At 37.1% G+C, this 18,795-nt stretch overlaps 1 protein-coding gene across 1 annotated transcript; it reads right to left on the bottom strand.

The window, feature by feature from the left end:
* Positions 1-2,516: 2,516 nt before the first annotated feature.
* On the bottom strand, positions 2,517-16,165 carry Ier3ip1 (immediate early response 3 interacting protein 1). The gene is made up of 3 exons (XM_026381298.2): positions 15,989-16,165; positions 3,071-3,172; positions 2,517-2,716 (listed from the first exon to the last, which is right to left on the bottom strand). Exons 1-3 carry the CDS (start codon positions 16,077-16,079, stop codon positions 2,661-2,663), a joined length of 249 nt encoding a protein of 82 aa, XP_026237083.1. The 5' UTR covers positions 16,080-16,165; the 3' UTR covers positions 2,517-2,660.
* Between the last annotated feature and the right edge of the window lie 2,630 nt (positions 16,166-18,795).

The following is an 18,795-nucleotide window of genomic DNA, read 5'->3' as shown; positions in this document are numbered from 1 at the left end:
TGCTGTTCAGAAAGCAAATTTAAAGATGAGGCAACCCTTAAATTACTGAGATCTTAGAAAGTCTGTTTGCATTGAGTGAAATGGTAAAAAGGTTTTGCTTGGCATTAGTAATATCCTATTATTTTTTTTACTATTCACATATATTGTTTTCTCTCATTTTGAGTGCATACACATATAAACCCAAGTGACTGCCTGTACCTATTGAACACAGACCACATTTTCTACTCCTGATAGATCTAAAGCTAGAATTTAAAAAAATACTTTTAGCCGTATTTTTGAGAATTTAGAATTTTGGAGAATATCTTGAGAAGCTTGGAAGGAAGAGGGGGCTAAACAGTGGGCCTTTGGAACCCAGCCCAACTTCAACTAAAAATGGGTCTGCCTTCATGTTTTAAATATTATAGTTCTATTTTGGAATTTCTTTGTAAATCTGATTCTGCTGTTTATAACCAAAATTTGAAAACTGTACTTGATTAAGGATTAGGGTATAGATTTTATTAGTATCTACAGAGTAGAGCCAAGGCTCTTCAGATAGTTCAGAGGCACAAAGACATAAGGCCTGAACACATAAAGACCACAAACATGATATTTGGAGTTCAGAATGATCACAAATTTGTTAATCCTGAGATAAGGGGGAAGATATAAGCAGGCAATCAGGCACTTAAGTTAGTCTACTAAAATAAGATCCTATGGTTTCTGAATTCTAATTGCTCGGGAAAATCAGGACCACTACCTGAAAGTATGTTGATTTCCCTTTGGCCACATTAAAACTGGGATTGTATAAGTGGCTTCCAGAGGTGAAATATTTTGATGTCCAGTACTTTACTTTCAACTACTTTGCTGCAGAATACTCAGACCCTGCCTTGCCATGATTGCTCCTCAGTGGAGTGAGGACTTGGGTAATATCCTGACACTAAATTAACAGGAAGGTGTGTTGTAATGTCTTACATGAAAAACAGCATCAGACCAAAGTCTCTTTCTCTTTTAAATAAAATTTGTATGATTCATGGTATGTGGAAAATGGGAATCCCTTCAACTGATTTTTAAAAAATCTTTTTAGAGGCTCAAATTTGACTCATACACCAATTCTTTGTTAAGCTGAAAGAACATCACCTCTAAATATCAAATATTTAGTTATTTATATGAAGTAAGTATCAACTAACATTCCTTGGTAGATTTTCTTGGTCCAGCTGCAGGGCCACATTCCAAACTAAAGATCATCCATCTCTAATTCAGGTGTCACTAATAGGTAATTCAATACCACCTGCTCTATGGAGCAGGTTTTGGAAATAACTTAAATCATGGAGTAATACCCATTAGACCTGGAGATTTATGCCAGCAATTCAGTTAATTCACCAAAGGAAAAAAAATGGATTTTGAGTGTTTACTTTCATTAAGTCTACACTCAGCAAAAAACATTTAAGAGATATTACACACACACACACACACACACAAAAAAAAAAACAGATTAGTATAATTAATACTGACAGGCTTATGCTAAAATACAAAAACAAATGCTTGATTTGAAAATTCAACTTTATTTACAAAAGTTCTATCAACAAAGATGCCATTCCACCCCTTCAAAATAACTGATAATTTTCACAAAAACCATTTACATAGTTTAAGCCTTTCTACATAAAACCATATTATGGGATAAGCAAACAACCTTACAAGATGATTCAAGACATATAAACAAAAAATAAAAAACAACATCTAGCATGAATGCTCTATTGACAGAATGAAGAATCAAGAATCACACTTTTTAATGTGCTGCTCCACCAAGAAATGGAAACATGATAATATTTTGGGAGGTAAAGGCTTCACAATAAACAATCTTCTTACATAGGATGGTTTAGTTGTGATTATTTAGGGTTGATATTGCAGGCTAATATTTATGCTGATTTTATAAAATAAGTCATCATCATTGTAAAAAGGGTACAGACATTTCTATACAGATTTTTCTACCAATGAAAATGCGGATACTGGCTTGATCTCATTATTCAGGCCAATTAATAAAATGCATAAAAAAAAACTTGAGACCACAATCATCAGGTGACTTACAAAATTAGAATTTTCCCTGAAATCAAAGAGTATTATCCTTTATAGTATGTATAAATTTTAATTCTTCATAACAAGACCATATAGACTATTTAACCAACAGTTTAAAATAAAATTATCCAAATTACTTATTTACCATTTACATGTGATAATTACTTAAAAATTCTTTAAATTTAATCTAGGGGGATAATTACTCTCACATCACAACTAAGTCACAAGGAACTTCAAAACTTTGGAAAAAAAATTCATCCCTGAGAAGTGAGAGAAAAACATCTAAAAACCCAAACAAACAACCCAGAGAGGGAGTCTTGTACCCTTTAAACAATTTTTACCATAGCACAAACTGTTATTAATAGCCAGTAATCAGATGTATTTCAATCTTGGACAGCTACCACCTCTGGTGACTTGATCTTTCTGTAATTAAACTGCAAGTGCAGTATTAAAAAAAAAAAGTCAGATAAATAGAAACTCTGGTTTTATTTTAAATTTTACATTTGTCAAGTGAAATATCAACCTGCTAAGAAATGAATATTCTAGTAATGACTGAAATAATAACTTCACTGGCATCTCTTCTTCTGGGTCTCCATTTCTCCCATTGTTGTTCACCCAAATAATAAAAGCAGTACGATAGCAACTGAGTTTACTATTATCAATGGCACTGCAAAGGAAAAACAGAAGTTCATTACTATAAAGAAAAATCAGGAAAAAAATTGAGTAGCAGCAACTACTAAAAAAGGAAAGAAGGAAATACAATATGTCATCATTATCATGTTGTAAATAGTTATAAAAGAGAACATTAGCAAATGCACCATATTATAAAACTTCAAGCTTGTGTAATTGTTTTTTCTTAGGCAACCTAATAAGAAGCCAGTAACTTTCAAGAGTAAAGCTGGGTTAGAGAGAAAATCAAAAAATTCTACTACAAAAAGGGTATGCAATTCATACTCAGGAGCTTTGTTACTTAAACCACAAAATTAAAACTTCAAAATGCTCTTCAAGTCTTTCTTCTTACCTCGCATTACAGTTCTTACAGATCGAATCAGGTTCATTAGCTGAGATTTAATTCCTGGTTCCTCTCCGAATCCACCAATTCCCTGGTCCGTTCCCCAGCCAACTGTATAACATAAAGATGATTAACTATGTTAAAATTTATTATGGCTAACCTTGAACCCTCATTAGCCATCTTTTAAAAGATTAGTTTGAAGCTGGGTGTGGTGGTGCACACCTGTAATTCCAGCAACTTGGGAGGCTGAGGAAGGAGGATCACAAATTCAAAACTAGCCTTAGCAATTAGCAAGGCCTTTTCTACATAAAACCTTGCAACTGAGCAAGACCCTGTCTCAAAATAAAATATAAAAGGACTAGGGATGTGGCTCAGTGGTTAAGTGCCCCTGGGTTTCATCCCTGACACCAAAAATGTTTTAAATTTAACTTCTTTCTTTCAGACAAGAAGTAGCTGAATGAGTTTTCTTCACTATGTGGCAATGCTCTTTTTGTAATCTAAGTCAAAGATGTAACATTGACCTTCAAGTACTTATAGCACGGTAAAAACTATTTCATGTTAGTCTTCCGAGTCATACATGCACATAAATGACTACTATCAGTTGTTCCATCTTCCTAACTATGTAACTGCTACAGGAAAATATCCATTAGAAAGGACAATGGGGTAATTTTCCAACTAGTTAATAGATTCACTCTTGTAAACCTAATATAAAAGTTCTGCACAATATGAAAGCACTAAGGTTCTGGTTAAATATGATGCATATGGACTTTATTCATATCTTTTTTTAGAAGTTCTACAAATAAATAGCAATAAAGAAACAAGATAACAAGTAAGAGTCTCCAGGCAAGTGAAATCAATCAAAATCAGAAAAAGAGTGACTGATTTAAGCAGAGAACACTGAAATCTAAACTCAGAGGAATACACAATGAAATAAATAGATAAACAAACAAACCAAAAAAACCCTGATATGACTCATTCTGAGAGCCCTGGAAAAGTGAGAAAACCCTAAAAATGTCAATGTGGGCACTGGGATAAAAATGAGGTTCACTGAGAGTTTATGTCAGAGCTGTTACATTCTGTTTCCCCTTCCTCTTCTCTTGTATATTCAGCTGAGACCCCGCCAGACCCTGCCATGATTTCTCCTCAGTAGAGTGAGGACTTGGGTAATGTCCTGACACTAAATTAACATGAAGGTGTGTTGTAATGTTTTACATGAAAAATGGCATCAGGCCAAAGTCTCTTTTCTCTTTTAAAATTTTGTATGACTCATGGCATGTGAAAAATGGGAATGCCTTCAACTGATTTTTAAAAAATCTTTTTAGAGGCTCAAATTTGACTCATACACCAATTCTTTATTAAGCTGAAAGAACATCATCTCTAAGTATGAAATATTTTAGTTATTTATATAAAGTAAGTATCAACTAACATTCCTTGGTAGTTTTTTTGGTCCAGCTGCAGGGCCACATTCCAAACTAAAGATCATCCATCTCTAATTCAGGTGTCACCAACAAGTATTCAATACCACCTGCTCAATGGAGCAGGTTTTAGAAATAATTTAAGTCATGGAATAAATTTACCCATTAGACCTGGTGATTTATGCCAGCAATTCAGTTAATTAACCAAAGGGAAAAAAATGGATTTTGAGTGTTTACTTTCATTAAGTCTACACTCAGCAAAGAACACTTAAGAGATATTACACACAAAACAGAACATTCTGTTCCCCCTTCCTAATCTCTTGTATATTCAGCAGAGACCAAAACAGAAGCTCTAGACCTTGAGTATCTCAGAAAGGTATAAAAGAAGAAAGTCTGAAGACTAAAGTGTTAAGACACTGCTTATCTCTCAGGTAAGTCTGAATGTATAAGACTCACTTTCTGCAGGCAAGGAGCTAGAAAATCACTCTAGAAATTGGACAGCTACCCAGAAAGAAAGGCTTCAGGTACTGACACTTGAGAGGTTTCACCTCAGTGAAATAGCCAACTTCTTTGTTCAGATTTTGGTGATCATCTTCTTTGTTCATCAGTAAACAAGACCTGACCATACATGGAGCTTCCAACAAGTCTTCTATTGCCATACACTTAAAGGTGAACTCACAACTAAGAGGGAACCATTCTTAACATGCAAAGACAAAACAAACGGGGAAACAAAAAACAGAAAAGGAGACCAAGGAAGAGAGAATGAAGATGTAGAAGAAAACTTTAAAAAATAATATCCTTAGAGAAAAACTACTGTAACTAAGAAACAAGAATAAAATCCTGTAAAAAAAAGCAACATTTGGGGATCAAGAAGCAGCTCTGGCTGCATTAGGATACGTAGTTCAAAAGAAGGGATTGAAAGATCAAGTAGAATAATACAAAGCAAAATTAAAGAAAATTAGAGCATTGATCTGTCAAAACAATCAAAGTTCCAGAAGACAGAAGAAAACAACCTGAAACAACAATTAAAGAAATATTGACAGAAAATATTCCATAACTGAAGGACATGAACCTTTAGCCAAAAAGTTTCAATCAAAACACAAAACAATTTAAACAAACTCAAATTACTAAGATTTACCCCTTTAAGAATTCTCCCTACTGCTCTAGCTCACACAACTTTGACATTCTAAACTCTAGATGATTTACATTAATCTGAAGCACTTAGATCTTGAATCAAATAATAGCTTATGATATTTTAACCATTTGCTAGGCACTGAATTGGGTGTCTTACACTCCCCCTACACTTTTGTGTTGAAACTCTAAACCTCAATTTAACTGTATTTGGATACAGGGTCTTCAAAAAGGATAATCTAAGATGAAGTGAGGTCATAAGGGCGGGGTCCTAGTCCAATACATCAATAGTCTTACAGGAGAAAGACATCTCTGCCATGTAGGGGCTGACTACTGGCCAGGAGGAAGGCGCTCACCACAATTGGACCATGCTTGGACCCTGATCCTGAACTCCCAGCCTTCAGAACTGTCAGAAAATAAATTTCTGGGTTATGATATTTTGTTATGGCAGGCAGAACTGACCAATACACTGCTTAATATTTATTTTGAATTGTATGTAATCATATGTAACCTACGACTGGTTTTAGTAAATATTTGTCAAATTGATACCAAGCCCCACAAAACTCTAGTAAAAAACAATTTTTGCAGACATTAAAATCCACTGTTATTTTTTTCTTATTAATATTATTGTATAGAACTAGAAGAAACAATGCATTTCTGTGTACTATTACTAAAATACTGACTAAATTAGTTGTATAAATACATAGCCTTTAAATCTGGAATTGCTAAAATATGATAATATAAAGTTACTTGGTTATTCAGAAAACACCCATTGATTGATAGAACTATAAAGATAAAGAATCCTTCTCAGTCTACTAGAGGAGGCAGAAAAAAAACTGCATTGGTGCTGTGGCCCATGAAGTTAGGTCAGAGATGGTCTGTGGAAGAGGGAATGCCAAGAAGTAGTCTTGAAAGGACAGGCTGAGGAGTTGCCAGTTAAAAAAGAGGGTAAGTCACTGTAGACAGAGAATGTAGTATGAGTAAAGGCTCAGAAGTGAGGAAGAGCATCATGGGAAGAATGCTACATGGCAAATATCAGGGAGGGGAAAAGAGGGGGAAAGAGTGAGGAAGGGACACCCTGTGGAGGGATTGTAAATCACCCAAGGAGTCTGAATATTACATAGAAAACTATGGATACTAAGAACTCAGGAGCTGCAGGCCACTGAAGAACATGCTCAGCTTTGCCTAGAAGGTAGAACAAAGGAAGCAAAACTAGAGGCAGGGCAACCATTGAATAGGCTGCTACAGAAATCTAGGCAATAAGAGTTAAAAGCTCATATAAACAATATTTAATAAATACTTGATGTTAGGGTGTAAACAAGTCTGGATGGCGCCTGGAGATTCCTTATTGGTTGACTGCTGTGTCTAGTTTATGTTAATTAGATAAGCTGTGTGGAATGTATAAATACCCCTCCTGTCCTACAATAAACGGCTCCCACTCCTGCTGTATCAATCTACACAAGTTGCTCGTCACCCCCCGGTTATTTTGCTGCAACTGGACTGCGGCAACTTGAAATATTTTAAAATGTATTTAGATACCTCATAACAAGAGCTTATAAGCCACTGTGGTATTTTCCCTTAGTTCTAAGACAATGTTCAAATCACATGTTCAGGCAAATATTTCTATGCTTCCTCTGGGTAAAAGTGGAAATATGGAAGTTTTCACCTAGGGGCACAAATCTCAATCACCTGAAGAAATTTTGGAAAAGACACAGTGCTGAATTTGGCTTCTAGAAAATTTGAACAAAGGTTTGGAGTAAGGCCTGGCATTATATTTTTTAAATGTACCTCTAATGATTCTGCATATACTTCCATGTGGAACCATTGGTTTATTGGGACAATGGCTTTGAATATATGATTGAGGCTATTCTAGAAAATCTGAGATGCTATGGACATCACACAAATCTATACTTTCCTAAATCAGTGGTGGGAAAGGAATGGAATGAATTAATGCACATGTCTTATATATCAACCCCATTTAACTTAGAACTTTATCATATCCAACTAGCTCATGTATCATTTTGAATTAGTACTTCATATATTCTGGACAGTTGTCCCTCATCAGACTCATGAAGTATCAGTATTTCCCTTTGGAACTGTTTTGGGGATCCTTGTTGAAATGACCATAAGTGTAACAAGTTAATTTTGGACACTGAATTCTATTTCATTAATTTGTATGTCTATTCTTATGCCAATGCCACACTGTTTTGATTACTATAGTTGTAGTAAGCTTTCAAATCAGAAAGTATGAGTGATCTAACTTTGTTCTTCTCTTTTAAGATTGTTTTGGCTATTTGGGTTCCATTACATTTCCTCTGCGATCAACTTGTCAGTTTATTCAAAAAAGCTAATTGGGATTTTTGACAGACACAGCATTAAATCTGTAATAAGAACTATCATTTCAACAAGATTATATCTTCTGATCAACACATGGGATGTCTCTACCTTTAATAAAAAAAACTCTAATTTTTAAAAAATTTGTTCTAGTTAGTTATATATGTCAGTAAAATGCATTTTGACACAACATACATAAATGGAAGATAATTTCTAATTCTTCTGATTGTACATGATGTGGAGTTTCATAGGTTGTGTAATCATATATGCATATAGCGTAATAATGTCTGATTCATTCCACTATCATTCCTACCCTCATACCCCCCTCCCCTCCCTTCACTCTCCTCTGTTTAAGCCAATGTACCTCTATTCTTCCCTAGACTCTCCCCTTATTACGAATTAGCATTCATACATACAAGAGAAGACATTCAGCCTTTGGTTCTTTGGGATTGGCTTATTTTGCTTAGCATGATATTCTCTATTTCCATCCATTTACTGGCAAAGGCCATAATTTCCTTCTTCTTTAAGGCTAAGTAATATTCCATTGTGTATATATACCACAATTTCTTTATCCATTCATCTGTTGAAGGGTACCTAAGTTGGTTCCATAACTTAATTATTGTGAATTGAGCTACTATAAACATTTATGTGGCCACGTCACTATAGTATGCTGATTTTAAGTCCTTTGGGTATATGCTGAGGAGTGGAATAACTGGTTAAATGGTGGCTCCTTTCCAAGTTTTCTGAGGAATCTTCATACTGCTTTCATAGTGAATGCACCAATCTGCAGTCCCACCAGCAATGTATGAGTGTACCTTCTCCCCCACATCCTCACCAGCATTTATTGTTCCTTGTATTCTTGATAATTGCCATTCTGAATGGAGTGAGATGGAATCTCAGTGAAGTTTTTATTTGCATTTCTCTAACTGCTAGAGATGTTGCCCTTTTTTTCATGTATTTGTTGATTGATTACATTTCTTCTTTTGTGAAGTGTCTGTTCAGTTCCTTAGCCCATTCATTGACTGGGTTGCTTTTTGGTGTTAAAATTTTTTTAGTTCTTTATATATCATGGAGATTAATGCTGTATCTGAGGTATGCGTGGTAAAGATTTTTTTCCCCATTCTGTAGGCTCTCTCTTCATGTTATTGTTTCCTTTGCTGTGAAGAAACTTTTTGGTTTGATTCCAACACAGTTATTCTTGAAAAAAAATCTCTCTTAAAAATGCCCTGCAGTTTTCATGAGATTTGTATTTTTGTCAAATTTATTCCTAAGTATTTTATCTTTTTGATATTATAAATGAAATTGTTTCCTTAATTTCATTTTCAATTGTTCATGTACAGAAAGACAACTGATTTTTACATACTATTCTATCCTACAATCTTATCAAATTTATTAGCCTAATAACTTTCTAGTAGATTCTTCAGGATTTTCCATACATATAAGACTATATCATCTGTAAGCAGAGGCAGTTTATCTTTTCAACCTCATAATACGGGCCTCTTCATTTCTTTTTTCTTGTCTGGAATCTCCAGTACAATGCTAAGTAGAAACGGCAATAAAGGATATCCTTATCTTATTCCTGATCAGAAGAGCATTCAGTCTTTTATCAGTATGTATGATGTTAAACAGGGGTTTCTCAGAGAGGCTCTACATCTAATTGAGGAGGTTCCCACCTATTTCTAGTTTGATAAATACTATCATGGATGATAATTGGATTTTATCAATTGTGTCTTCTGTATCTATTGTAATAACCATATTATTTTGGTTAATTTAATATTTTTATTTTAGTAACATGATATATATATATATTATTTGGTTTTCAAAGGCTGAACTAATCTTGTGTTCCTGGGAAAAATTGTACTTGGTCCTGGTGAATAATCCTACAGTGCTAGATTTAATATGCCAGTATTTTGTTGAAAATGTTTGCACTTATATTTGTACTTTGTGATGTCTTTCTGTTTTTCAAATAAAACTATTACTATCCTCATGATATAAATTGGAAAATGTTTGTTCCTCTTCATTTTTTGAAATAACTTGTGAAAATTTGTTATTAAGTCTTCTTTAAATGTTTGGTAGAATGAAGCATTGAAGACTGGACATTTTTATGGAAAGTTTTTAAATTATTAGTTCCATCTCTTATAGATCTATTCAGATTTGCTATTTCTTAAGTCAGTTTCAATCTTTCTCAGAATCTGTCAATTTCTTTAAAATTATTTATTTTGTTGGCATATAGCTGTCCTCTTCATTTGTCTAAGGTCAGTAAAGATGCCCCTTCTCTCCTGATTTTAGTAATTTTAATCTTTTCTATTTTTTCTATTGGTCAGTCTAGCTAAAGGCTTATCAAATTCGTTCATCCTTTTAAGGAACTAGTTTTTGTATTCTATTATTTTTCCACTTTATTTCATTAATTTTCACTGTATTATTATTATTATTATTATTTTGCTTAAGGGGGGTGTGGTCAGTGAGGAGAACAGGTTGAGACTCAATTGCCAGAGACTGTCACTGTTCTGAGATTTAATAGATGTTTTTAAAAGTTCTTCAGTTGATGTATGCTCTTATGAGAATTCCCAAAAGCTTTGAGTGTTTAGTTTTTGTGTTAGTTTTTCATCACTGTGACTAAAATACCTGACAAGAACAATTTAGAGGAGAAAGTTTATTTTAGCTCCTGGTTTCAGTTCATGGTCAGCTGGCTCCATGGCAGAAACATTAGGATGGAAGGGGATGGTGAAGGAAAGCTATTCAACTCATGGCAGCCAGGGGCAGGAGGGAGATGGAGAGGCCCGGGACAAGACATAGTCCCCAAGGGCATGCCTCTAGTGATCTATTCTTCAATGATGCCCGCCTGCCTATAGTTTCCACCTCCTCCCAGTAGTCTATTCAAATTATTAGTCTATCAAATGAACTCATGATCTAGTCACTTCCCTAAAACCACACCTCTGGACATTGTGGCATTAGGGACCAAATCTTCAGCACATGAGCTTTTGGGGGACCTTCCAGACCCAAACCATAACAATTTAAAAATTGTTTTTTCCAGTTATAGCTATTTCATTAGAAAGTAGGCCCAGGTAGGTCCATCATGTTCAAAGTGCTCTCCATTGAGAATAGTTTTCACATTTTTTTTTTGAGCAAATTGTTTTTACTCTGTATAATACATACATTTCCCAACTATGCACAATTAGCTAAATGAACCCTATAGACATCTTACTAGCAAATGAAGTAAGGTACAAATACATACAATAAATATGTATATGCAAAGCAGATCAAACTAAATTACATTATTTAGGACACTGCAAACATAGGATAAAATCCAGCAGGTATTGTAAAAGTCGTGATACTGATTGGCTCTAGAAGAGTCATCAGAGGTTGTAATACACTTTGGAGGCTTTTCCCCTTCATAAGTTTTATTGGTGCATTATATTGTATGTAATGGTGGGATTCAGTGTTATTTATTCATACATGTATACAATATAATGAGACCAATTTTCCACATTTTAAGTGTTTAAAATAAATAAGTACATATTTATAGACATATATACTTATATATGTGTATGTGTCTCAATTTTGCCTCTTGTCCTCCAAAGCTTAAAATATTTATAATGTGACCCTTTAAGAAAAATTTTGCTTTCTTTTAGCTTTGTTTTACCTTTCCCATTTAGATTCACAAGAGTCATTTATTTCTTTGGGGGTATCCATTTAACCCAGAATCATTTATTGAAAGGGCCATCTTTACAATATATTAGACACCAGCTCTATTTATATTCCTCTCCACTATATCACCTTTATCATAAAGTGTTGGTAAAAAATGAATCTGAATTTGGACTCTCTAGCTTGTTTTATTGTTCTACTTGTCCAAAAAACTTTCAATAAATTCCCTTCTGCTCTATCAGCCAGAAATCAGTTTCTTTGCATGCAACCAAGAACCCTAACAGGAATGAGTAATTTCAGAATTTTATCCTTGTATCTGTAAGGCCACCTTCATTCCAACTATTTCAAATTACTATTCAGTACTGAAAATCCCTAAACAGAAGTCCTGCATAGACATCCTTCTGAATACCAGACTTGTATATTCAAATGCCTTCAAGACATCTTGACTTGAAAGTCTTAAAGGTACCATGAACTAGACTAATTCCTATTCTTATTCAGGACTCAGCTTTAAATGGAATAACACTGTTGTTATTTATCCAGTTTACATTCCTATGTGTTTGTACCCAGTTTGCTTCTTTCAAAGCATTTTTCCCAGACACAACAATCCATTTCTGTCATTATTTTAACATCTATCTCTCCATTAGGCTGAAAGCTAGAGACAACAGGGATATGGTGCTACCTTCACTTCTATTTCCCTTTCACCTAGCTGACAGTAATTGGCCATTTGCTGGAAGTTTGTCTTCTGCTATCAAATCTAGGAAACTTCCCTTTTTGGCTAATTCTTCCTATCTCTTATCAATGAAGGAAGTACCCTAGTTCCTACTTAATGCCATCTACTCTGTGACTTAGATCCATCCCTTTTCTACCTTTTCAGAATCCTTCCATTTCTTTGATGTTTTACTTTATTCTCATTACCAGATCTTTTCCACTGGCAATTCTTTCTTTACTTTTAATTTTGAAGGTTTTAGAACATTTATTACTCAATTTAACAACTTCACTTTTGGGGGGCAGGGTACTGAGGATTGAACTCGGGGGCACTCAGCCGCTGAGCTACATCCCCAGCTCTATTTTGAATTTTATTTAGAGACAGGGGCTCACTGAGTTGCTTAGTGCCTCACTATTGCTGAGGTTGGCTTAGAACTCTCAATCCTCCTGCCTCAGCCTCCAGAGCCACTGGGATTACAGATATGCGCCCCCTACGCCTGGCCAACTGTTCACTTTTTGAAATATATACTTCAGTTTTTCTCTGCTTAGGTACTTGGAATATTTCAGTATGCATGTTGAAAACTAAGGACATTTTCCTACATAACACCATTAGCATACTAAAAAAATTTACAGTAATTCCTTAATGTCATCTAGTACTTAGGCCATATTCAAATCTCACCAAACATTCCTAAAATGACTTTTACAGTCAATATTTTTGAACTAGGATTCCACTAAGGTTTACACATTGCTTAAGAATTTCTCCCGGGGTTGGGGATGTGGCTCAAGTGGTAGCGTGCTCGCCTGGCATGCATGCGGCCTGGGTTCGATCCCCAGCACCACATACAAATAAAGATGCTGTGTCCGCAGAAAACTAAAAAAGTAAATATTAAAAAACAAAATCTCTTTCTCTTAAAAAAAAAAAATTTCTCCCTTATAAAACACATTCATTCTCATTCTCATTCCCTCCCCACCCCCTCTCTCTCTCGCCTCATTGGTCACCCCTGCTATCTCCCACTTATTCCAAGCACTGACTGTTGAAGAGAGCTGGATAGTTCTCATTGTCACTGCTGAAACATCTCTAGCTCTTCCTGCATAAAAGCAAATTGAACCACCACCACAATATATCCTCCCTCAAGCTATCTTTTCTTCTTTCTTCCAACTTAATGATAACACTGGATAATCTTGTTGCCTCCATTTTATTACTTTCCACTTACTTCTTAGTCCATTCCCATCTGGGTTTTACCCACTGCTATAACTTAAAAACCATCAATGATCCCAATTACCCAGAATCCTTGGGATGCTTTTAAATACTTATCAAACTTGGCACCTCAGCAACATTGAACCATGCTACTATCCCTCCTTCTTCATACCTTCTTTTGACTTTGCTGAAACCCCAGTTCTAGGTTTTCCTGGTTCTCTGTCACTAATTCCTCAAATCAGCATTTCTACCTCTGTTCAACACTAAATACTAGAGGAGATTCTAGGATTGTCCTGAGCATGGATTATTTTTGTACTCTACTCCTTCCTTGAATAATTTTATCTATTCACATGGCTTGTTTATCATCTGTGCTTGACAAACTCAAATTTCAGTCTCCCCCTCTGGCTTATGTTTTATTTTATGGACTTAAACCCAATGTCTATGCTATATCTCCATTTGCATATCTCACAGAAACCTGAAACTCAGGCAGTTCAAAACTTATTTCATTATCCTTTACCTCCTTAACCACTCCACAAACCCCAATTTTCTTCCAATACTTTCTAACAATGAAGGTACTATCCTTAATTCAGTAGCTTAAGCCAGAAAACTAAGACACATCTTTGACTTTATCCTGTCTCTCTCATTCTCAATGTCCAACAGTATGTTCTGCCTTTTTTTACCTTTAAAATATCTCTTGATCTGTATTGGTTTCTAAGGGCTACCTGTAACAAAGTACCACAAACTTAAGCTTACCACAACAGAAATTTTTCTTTTTAGAAGCCCCAAAGTCCAAAATCAAGATGCCAACAAGACTGGTTTGCTCTGGGAGCTCTGGGGATAATCGCATCCTCCCTCTCTCCTAACACCTGGTAGTTTTGGAAATCTTGGGGTTCCTTGACTTGTAGCCACATCACTTTAACCTCTGTCTCTGTTGTCACATGGTCTTTTTCCCTCTGTGTGTGTTTGTGAGCCTCTGTATCTCACTCTCCTTATAAAGACACCAGTCATTGGATCTAGGGCTCCATACCTAACCCAGTATGACCTTATCTTAATTTGATTACATCAGCAAAGATCCTGTTTCCAAATAAGGTCACAGCCACAGATACCAATGCTTAAGTCTTCAACATGTCTTCTTCAGACATAACATAACATGATCACACATTCTTTTCTGTGCAGTACAGTGTTAAAGAGATGGACTCTGAAGTCAGAATGCTTATTTCTGCCATTTTCTACCTGTGTGATCTTAAGTTACCTCCTCTGTGCTTCAGATTTCCCATGTGTACTGCAGGAATGAAAACAATGACTGTCTCAGAACTGCTGTGGGGGTTACACAAATAAGTAAATGTAAAGTACTTGATACAGATCCTGCACATAATTACTGCTACATTAAGTATCTGCTCTTGTTATGTTTGTACCCATCCATGTCTACTTGTGCTATTTGGAAGGGTTCTTCCCACATCCAGCCTTCTGGATTCTAATCTTTCCTCACACTGTGGCTGGAGGGATAGTCAAAAACAAAAATCTGGTCATGAGTTTCACTGCCTTGCTTAAGACTGTTTCTACCTGCCTCAGCATTTTCACACCAGCTCTACATCTGCATACAGTCTCCTTCCTCTCAACTTCTTCCAACCCTTCCGTTTCACCTAGTTAAGGTTTACTCATTAGATTTCAGCTAGACACATTTCCTCCAATAAGTTTTTCCAAATTCACAAATTACTATCAACCTGCACGTCTCTTTATTCTGCATATTTGATACTCATTCGTTTTTATTTAGATTAAATTCCACTAGAAGGGCAGGGTTATCGGCTGTAATTTCAGCTCCAACTACATGGGCCTGGCACAATTTATGGTCAATAAATCTCTTCTTGAGTGATAAGTGAAATGAATCAATCTGGGCCGTGCTTTTGAGTTTCAATGATTCACACGGATGCAAGTTGTATACAGTCACAAATGATTCACACAGTGCAGTATCCTGTCTCAATTTTGCCTGCCCAGGCTGGCATGGAGATGGCTTGATTGTGAGGTCCCTGCAGCTGTACTGAATAACTTCTTGGAACGTGGGTAGCTGGAAGTCCTGATAACTCCAACACTTTCCCTTTCTTATTATCCCAAAGCCCAGTCCACCCTCCCAATAAGCAAAGCTCCAACATGAGCCACACCCACTCCACCATCCCCAACTCTTGATCCAAACTCAGACCCCAGCTTTTCGACCATTAAAATCGGTCACAGGGAATTGCAATTACTGAGCTAAACTCATGGCAGGCAGGGGGGCCCCGGCCACACTTCAGTATCCCCTCCCAGCCCTGACCCTGGACCCCGCGGGGGTCTGTTCTACGTTCACTGGATGCTGAGCTCAGCGCTGGTGAGAGGAACCCTCCAAAGAAGCCGATCCCTCGCCCCGAGCAGCGCCCAGGGCCGCTGCCGGTCCCGAACCAGGTTGCCCGGCACGTCGTCGGCTCGAGTCCGCCGCCCCACAACCCGAGCCCCGCGATGACTCACTGTTTTTAAGGAAGCGCTCCTCGTGCAGCACGGCGATGGCGTTGACACACAGCAGGGCTGCCTGAAGTAGTGAATACAGGGTAAAGGCCATGGTCACCGGGAGCCTTCACGAGGCCCAACTGAACCCTCTCCCGCCGCCGCCGCAGCGGACGTGGCGCCGCCACCACCCCCGCTCTTCTACGGGAACCCGTGGGGCCCAAAACGCGCTCTCCGCAAAGCTCCGCCCCCGTGTGGCTAAGAACCGTCCACGTTTACGTCACAGGGCGCGACCCGTTTGTGGCTCTTGAACGCTTGGAATGTGGCTGGTCACTCTTGAGAGGGACCACAAGTTTAAGATTTCGAAGACTTAGAGCGAAAACAAAAATAGAGGATATCTCATAATTTTGTAATATTGATTACATATTGAAATGACATTAAAAATATAGGGAGGTAAATAAAATATTTTGCCATCTATTTTTACTTTTATAAGTTTTATCTGTGAGTGCATATAAATGACATATGAAGCTTGCATTGTGTTTCTACTGAACAGTGCTGACCCAGATGCTCCCAAGAGCTACATGAGATGTTCATATTTTACCAAATTTTACCAAAGAGGAAATAGAGACTTTGACAACATTTTTAAAAATTAAAAATAAATGTTGAGAATGTAGGTCAGTAGTGCAACATTTGCCTAGCTTGTGCAAGGCCCTTGGTTGACTCCTAGCTGTTAGACCAGGACAAGAAAAGACCACTGACTCCAATTAAAATCAAATTAAAGCAAGCTTATTATTTCGACCTGCTGGGCTGCCTCTCCCTCCCAAAACCACAGGAACAAAACAGCAGCAGCAGCTTTCCTGCAGCTCAGCTTTATAGCCCAGAAAGTTACACAAAGGGGGGTTACAGATAACAGAACTCTGAGGAGCATAACACTAATGGTAGTTTACATTTTTTTGCTGGCCCCAACATCAGAATTTATGAGGATCATTAGAGCCTCAGAGAGGGTGGTTGTCTGGCCAGGGAAGGCCAATATTTATGAGGTGTCACTAAAGTTTCAGAGAGGGCTGCTATCTGGTCAGAGAGCCAGGCATGGGTGAGTTCAAGGCACGGGCAGGCATTCCAAGCAGGTTCAGAATTTGCAATAATTTATAGTAAAGCCGAAATTATCTTTTCATGGCTTTGTGGCGAGATGGCTCCCAATTTTGAGAGAAAATCAGGTTGGGTCTATCACTAGCATGGCAATTAATGAATGAATGAATGCAACATTATTCAGTGAGAGATATCCTCTCCTTGATCAAACTCCAGCTAGGGTCCTCTAAGCCTTCTTCTGGACTGGGTCTCCATCTTGGCTTAGAACTTTTATAATCTCAACACAAATTATTCCATCCACCCACTTACTGTCACAACAAATGAACAGTTTTAACTGTTTCTAACAGTTCAATGCTTCATTCCCAGATGACCTATCCCTCTTTAAAGTGCTTGCCTGATAAAGCTCAAGGTTGCCAACAACAGCAACAACAAAAAAAAATTGTTATAGCCTACACCTAAGGATAGGCCTCTTTTCACCCTATCTTATTGCACTTACTGAAAGAGGCTTACAGTTGTGAATCAATCTTTTTTTTTAAGATGTATCTGTACCTTCTATAACTCGGGATCTATTTTCAAGGACCTGACAAACATGCCTTTAAAATGTAACCACCAGAAAGGACAGGGCTTCTGTCTCCCTGTCTCTCTGGGAGGATAGGATCCTAACTTCAATAATTGCCAGCTAGCAGATAGAGCTGGCCTAATTGCATTTACTTTGACCAGCCCTTTGAAATATTTCACTTGCCTGACTATTGAGTCCCACATGTCTCCCTTCCTTATTACCTCCTAAACCACCCCCCAAACAGTCAGTTGCAGCATCCACGCCTGTAATTACAGTAGCTTGGGAGACTGAAGCAGGAGGATCATGAGTTCAAAGACAGTTTCAAAATTTATCGAGGCCCTAAGTCTCTCAGCAAGACGCTGTCTCTAAATAACCTATAAAAAAGGGCTGGGTATGTGGCTCAGTGGTTAAACACCCTTGGATTCAATTCCTGGTATCAAACAACAACAAACTCCAGTCACCTCTGGAGTTGAGTTCAATTCACACTGGGCCCTCCAATAGTATATTACTGATTAAAATATGCCCTTATCATTCTAATTTCTGGCTTTGTCTTTGACAGCATAGTAAGAGACTGAGTTACTTTAGTTTAAATTCCATAGATTGTTTGAGAACAAATATGTAATCACTTCCTGAAGATGATTCCTAAGGCTCCCTAAGAGAGTAGAGGAGAAAAATACCATTCAATTCCAGACTTTGGAAGCCTGTGTGTTGGTAGTGCTGGAAGAGAACCTGAATGAACAAGGAATAATTAAACTCCCAAGAAGAAATTAGGTTTAAATAGGCCAACTAGTTAGGAAGAAGAGATGTATTATTTCCCACAGATGTAAATAAACATTTGCTCCAAAATCTAGTCCAAAGTGCAAGTCAGGTAGATAGACACATGAAGATAAAATAAAGGAAACAAAAGATACAGTAGGATACCAACAAATCCTCCAGTTTTTCAAGGACCCTATAACTCCAGACACTGACGATGGTGAGGTTCTTAGTCTGTTAAGCCAGCTATAACAAAATACCAGAGACTGGATATCCAATAGGCATGGATTTCTCCCAGTTCTAGAGGCTGGAGGTCTGAGATCAGCTTCTGGTACAGGCTTTTTCCCTGTGCTGGCTGCTTCATTTTATCCTCACAAGGTGTAGAGAAAGCAAGCTCTCCTGGGCTCTATGAACACTGGCTCCACCATCA

Source organism: Urocitellus parryii, chromosome 13, assembly GCF_045843805.1.
Source record: "Urocitellus parryii isolate mUroPar1 chromosome 13, mUroPar1.hap1, whole genome shotgun sequence".
Lineage (NCBI taxonomy): Eukaryota > Metazoa > Chordata > Mammalia > Rodentia > Sciuridae > Urocitellus > Urocitellus parryii.
Note: the sequence above shows the minus strand (reverse complement) of the source record. Positions and strands in the feature narration are given on the sequence as shown.

Excerpts from the sequence above, each read along its gene's own strand:
- Ier3ip1 (XM_026381298.2), bottom strand. The coding sequence starts at position 16,079 with ATGGCCTTTACCCTGTATTCACTACTTCAGGCAGCCCTGCTGTGTGTC. Across the intron at positions 3,173-15,988 it reads GGAGCGCTTCCTTAAAAACA|TTGGCTGGGGAACGGACCAG; the intron begins GTGAGTCATCGC and ends TATGTTATACAG. Across the intron at positions 2,717-3,070 it reads TGTAAGAACTGTAATGCGAG|TGCCATTGATAATAGTAAAC; the intron begins GTAAGAAGAAAG and ends TTTCCTTTGCAG.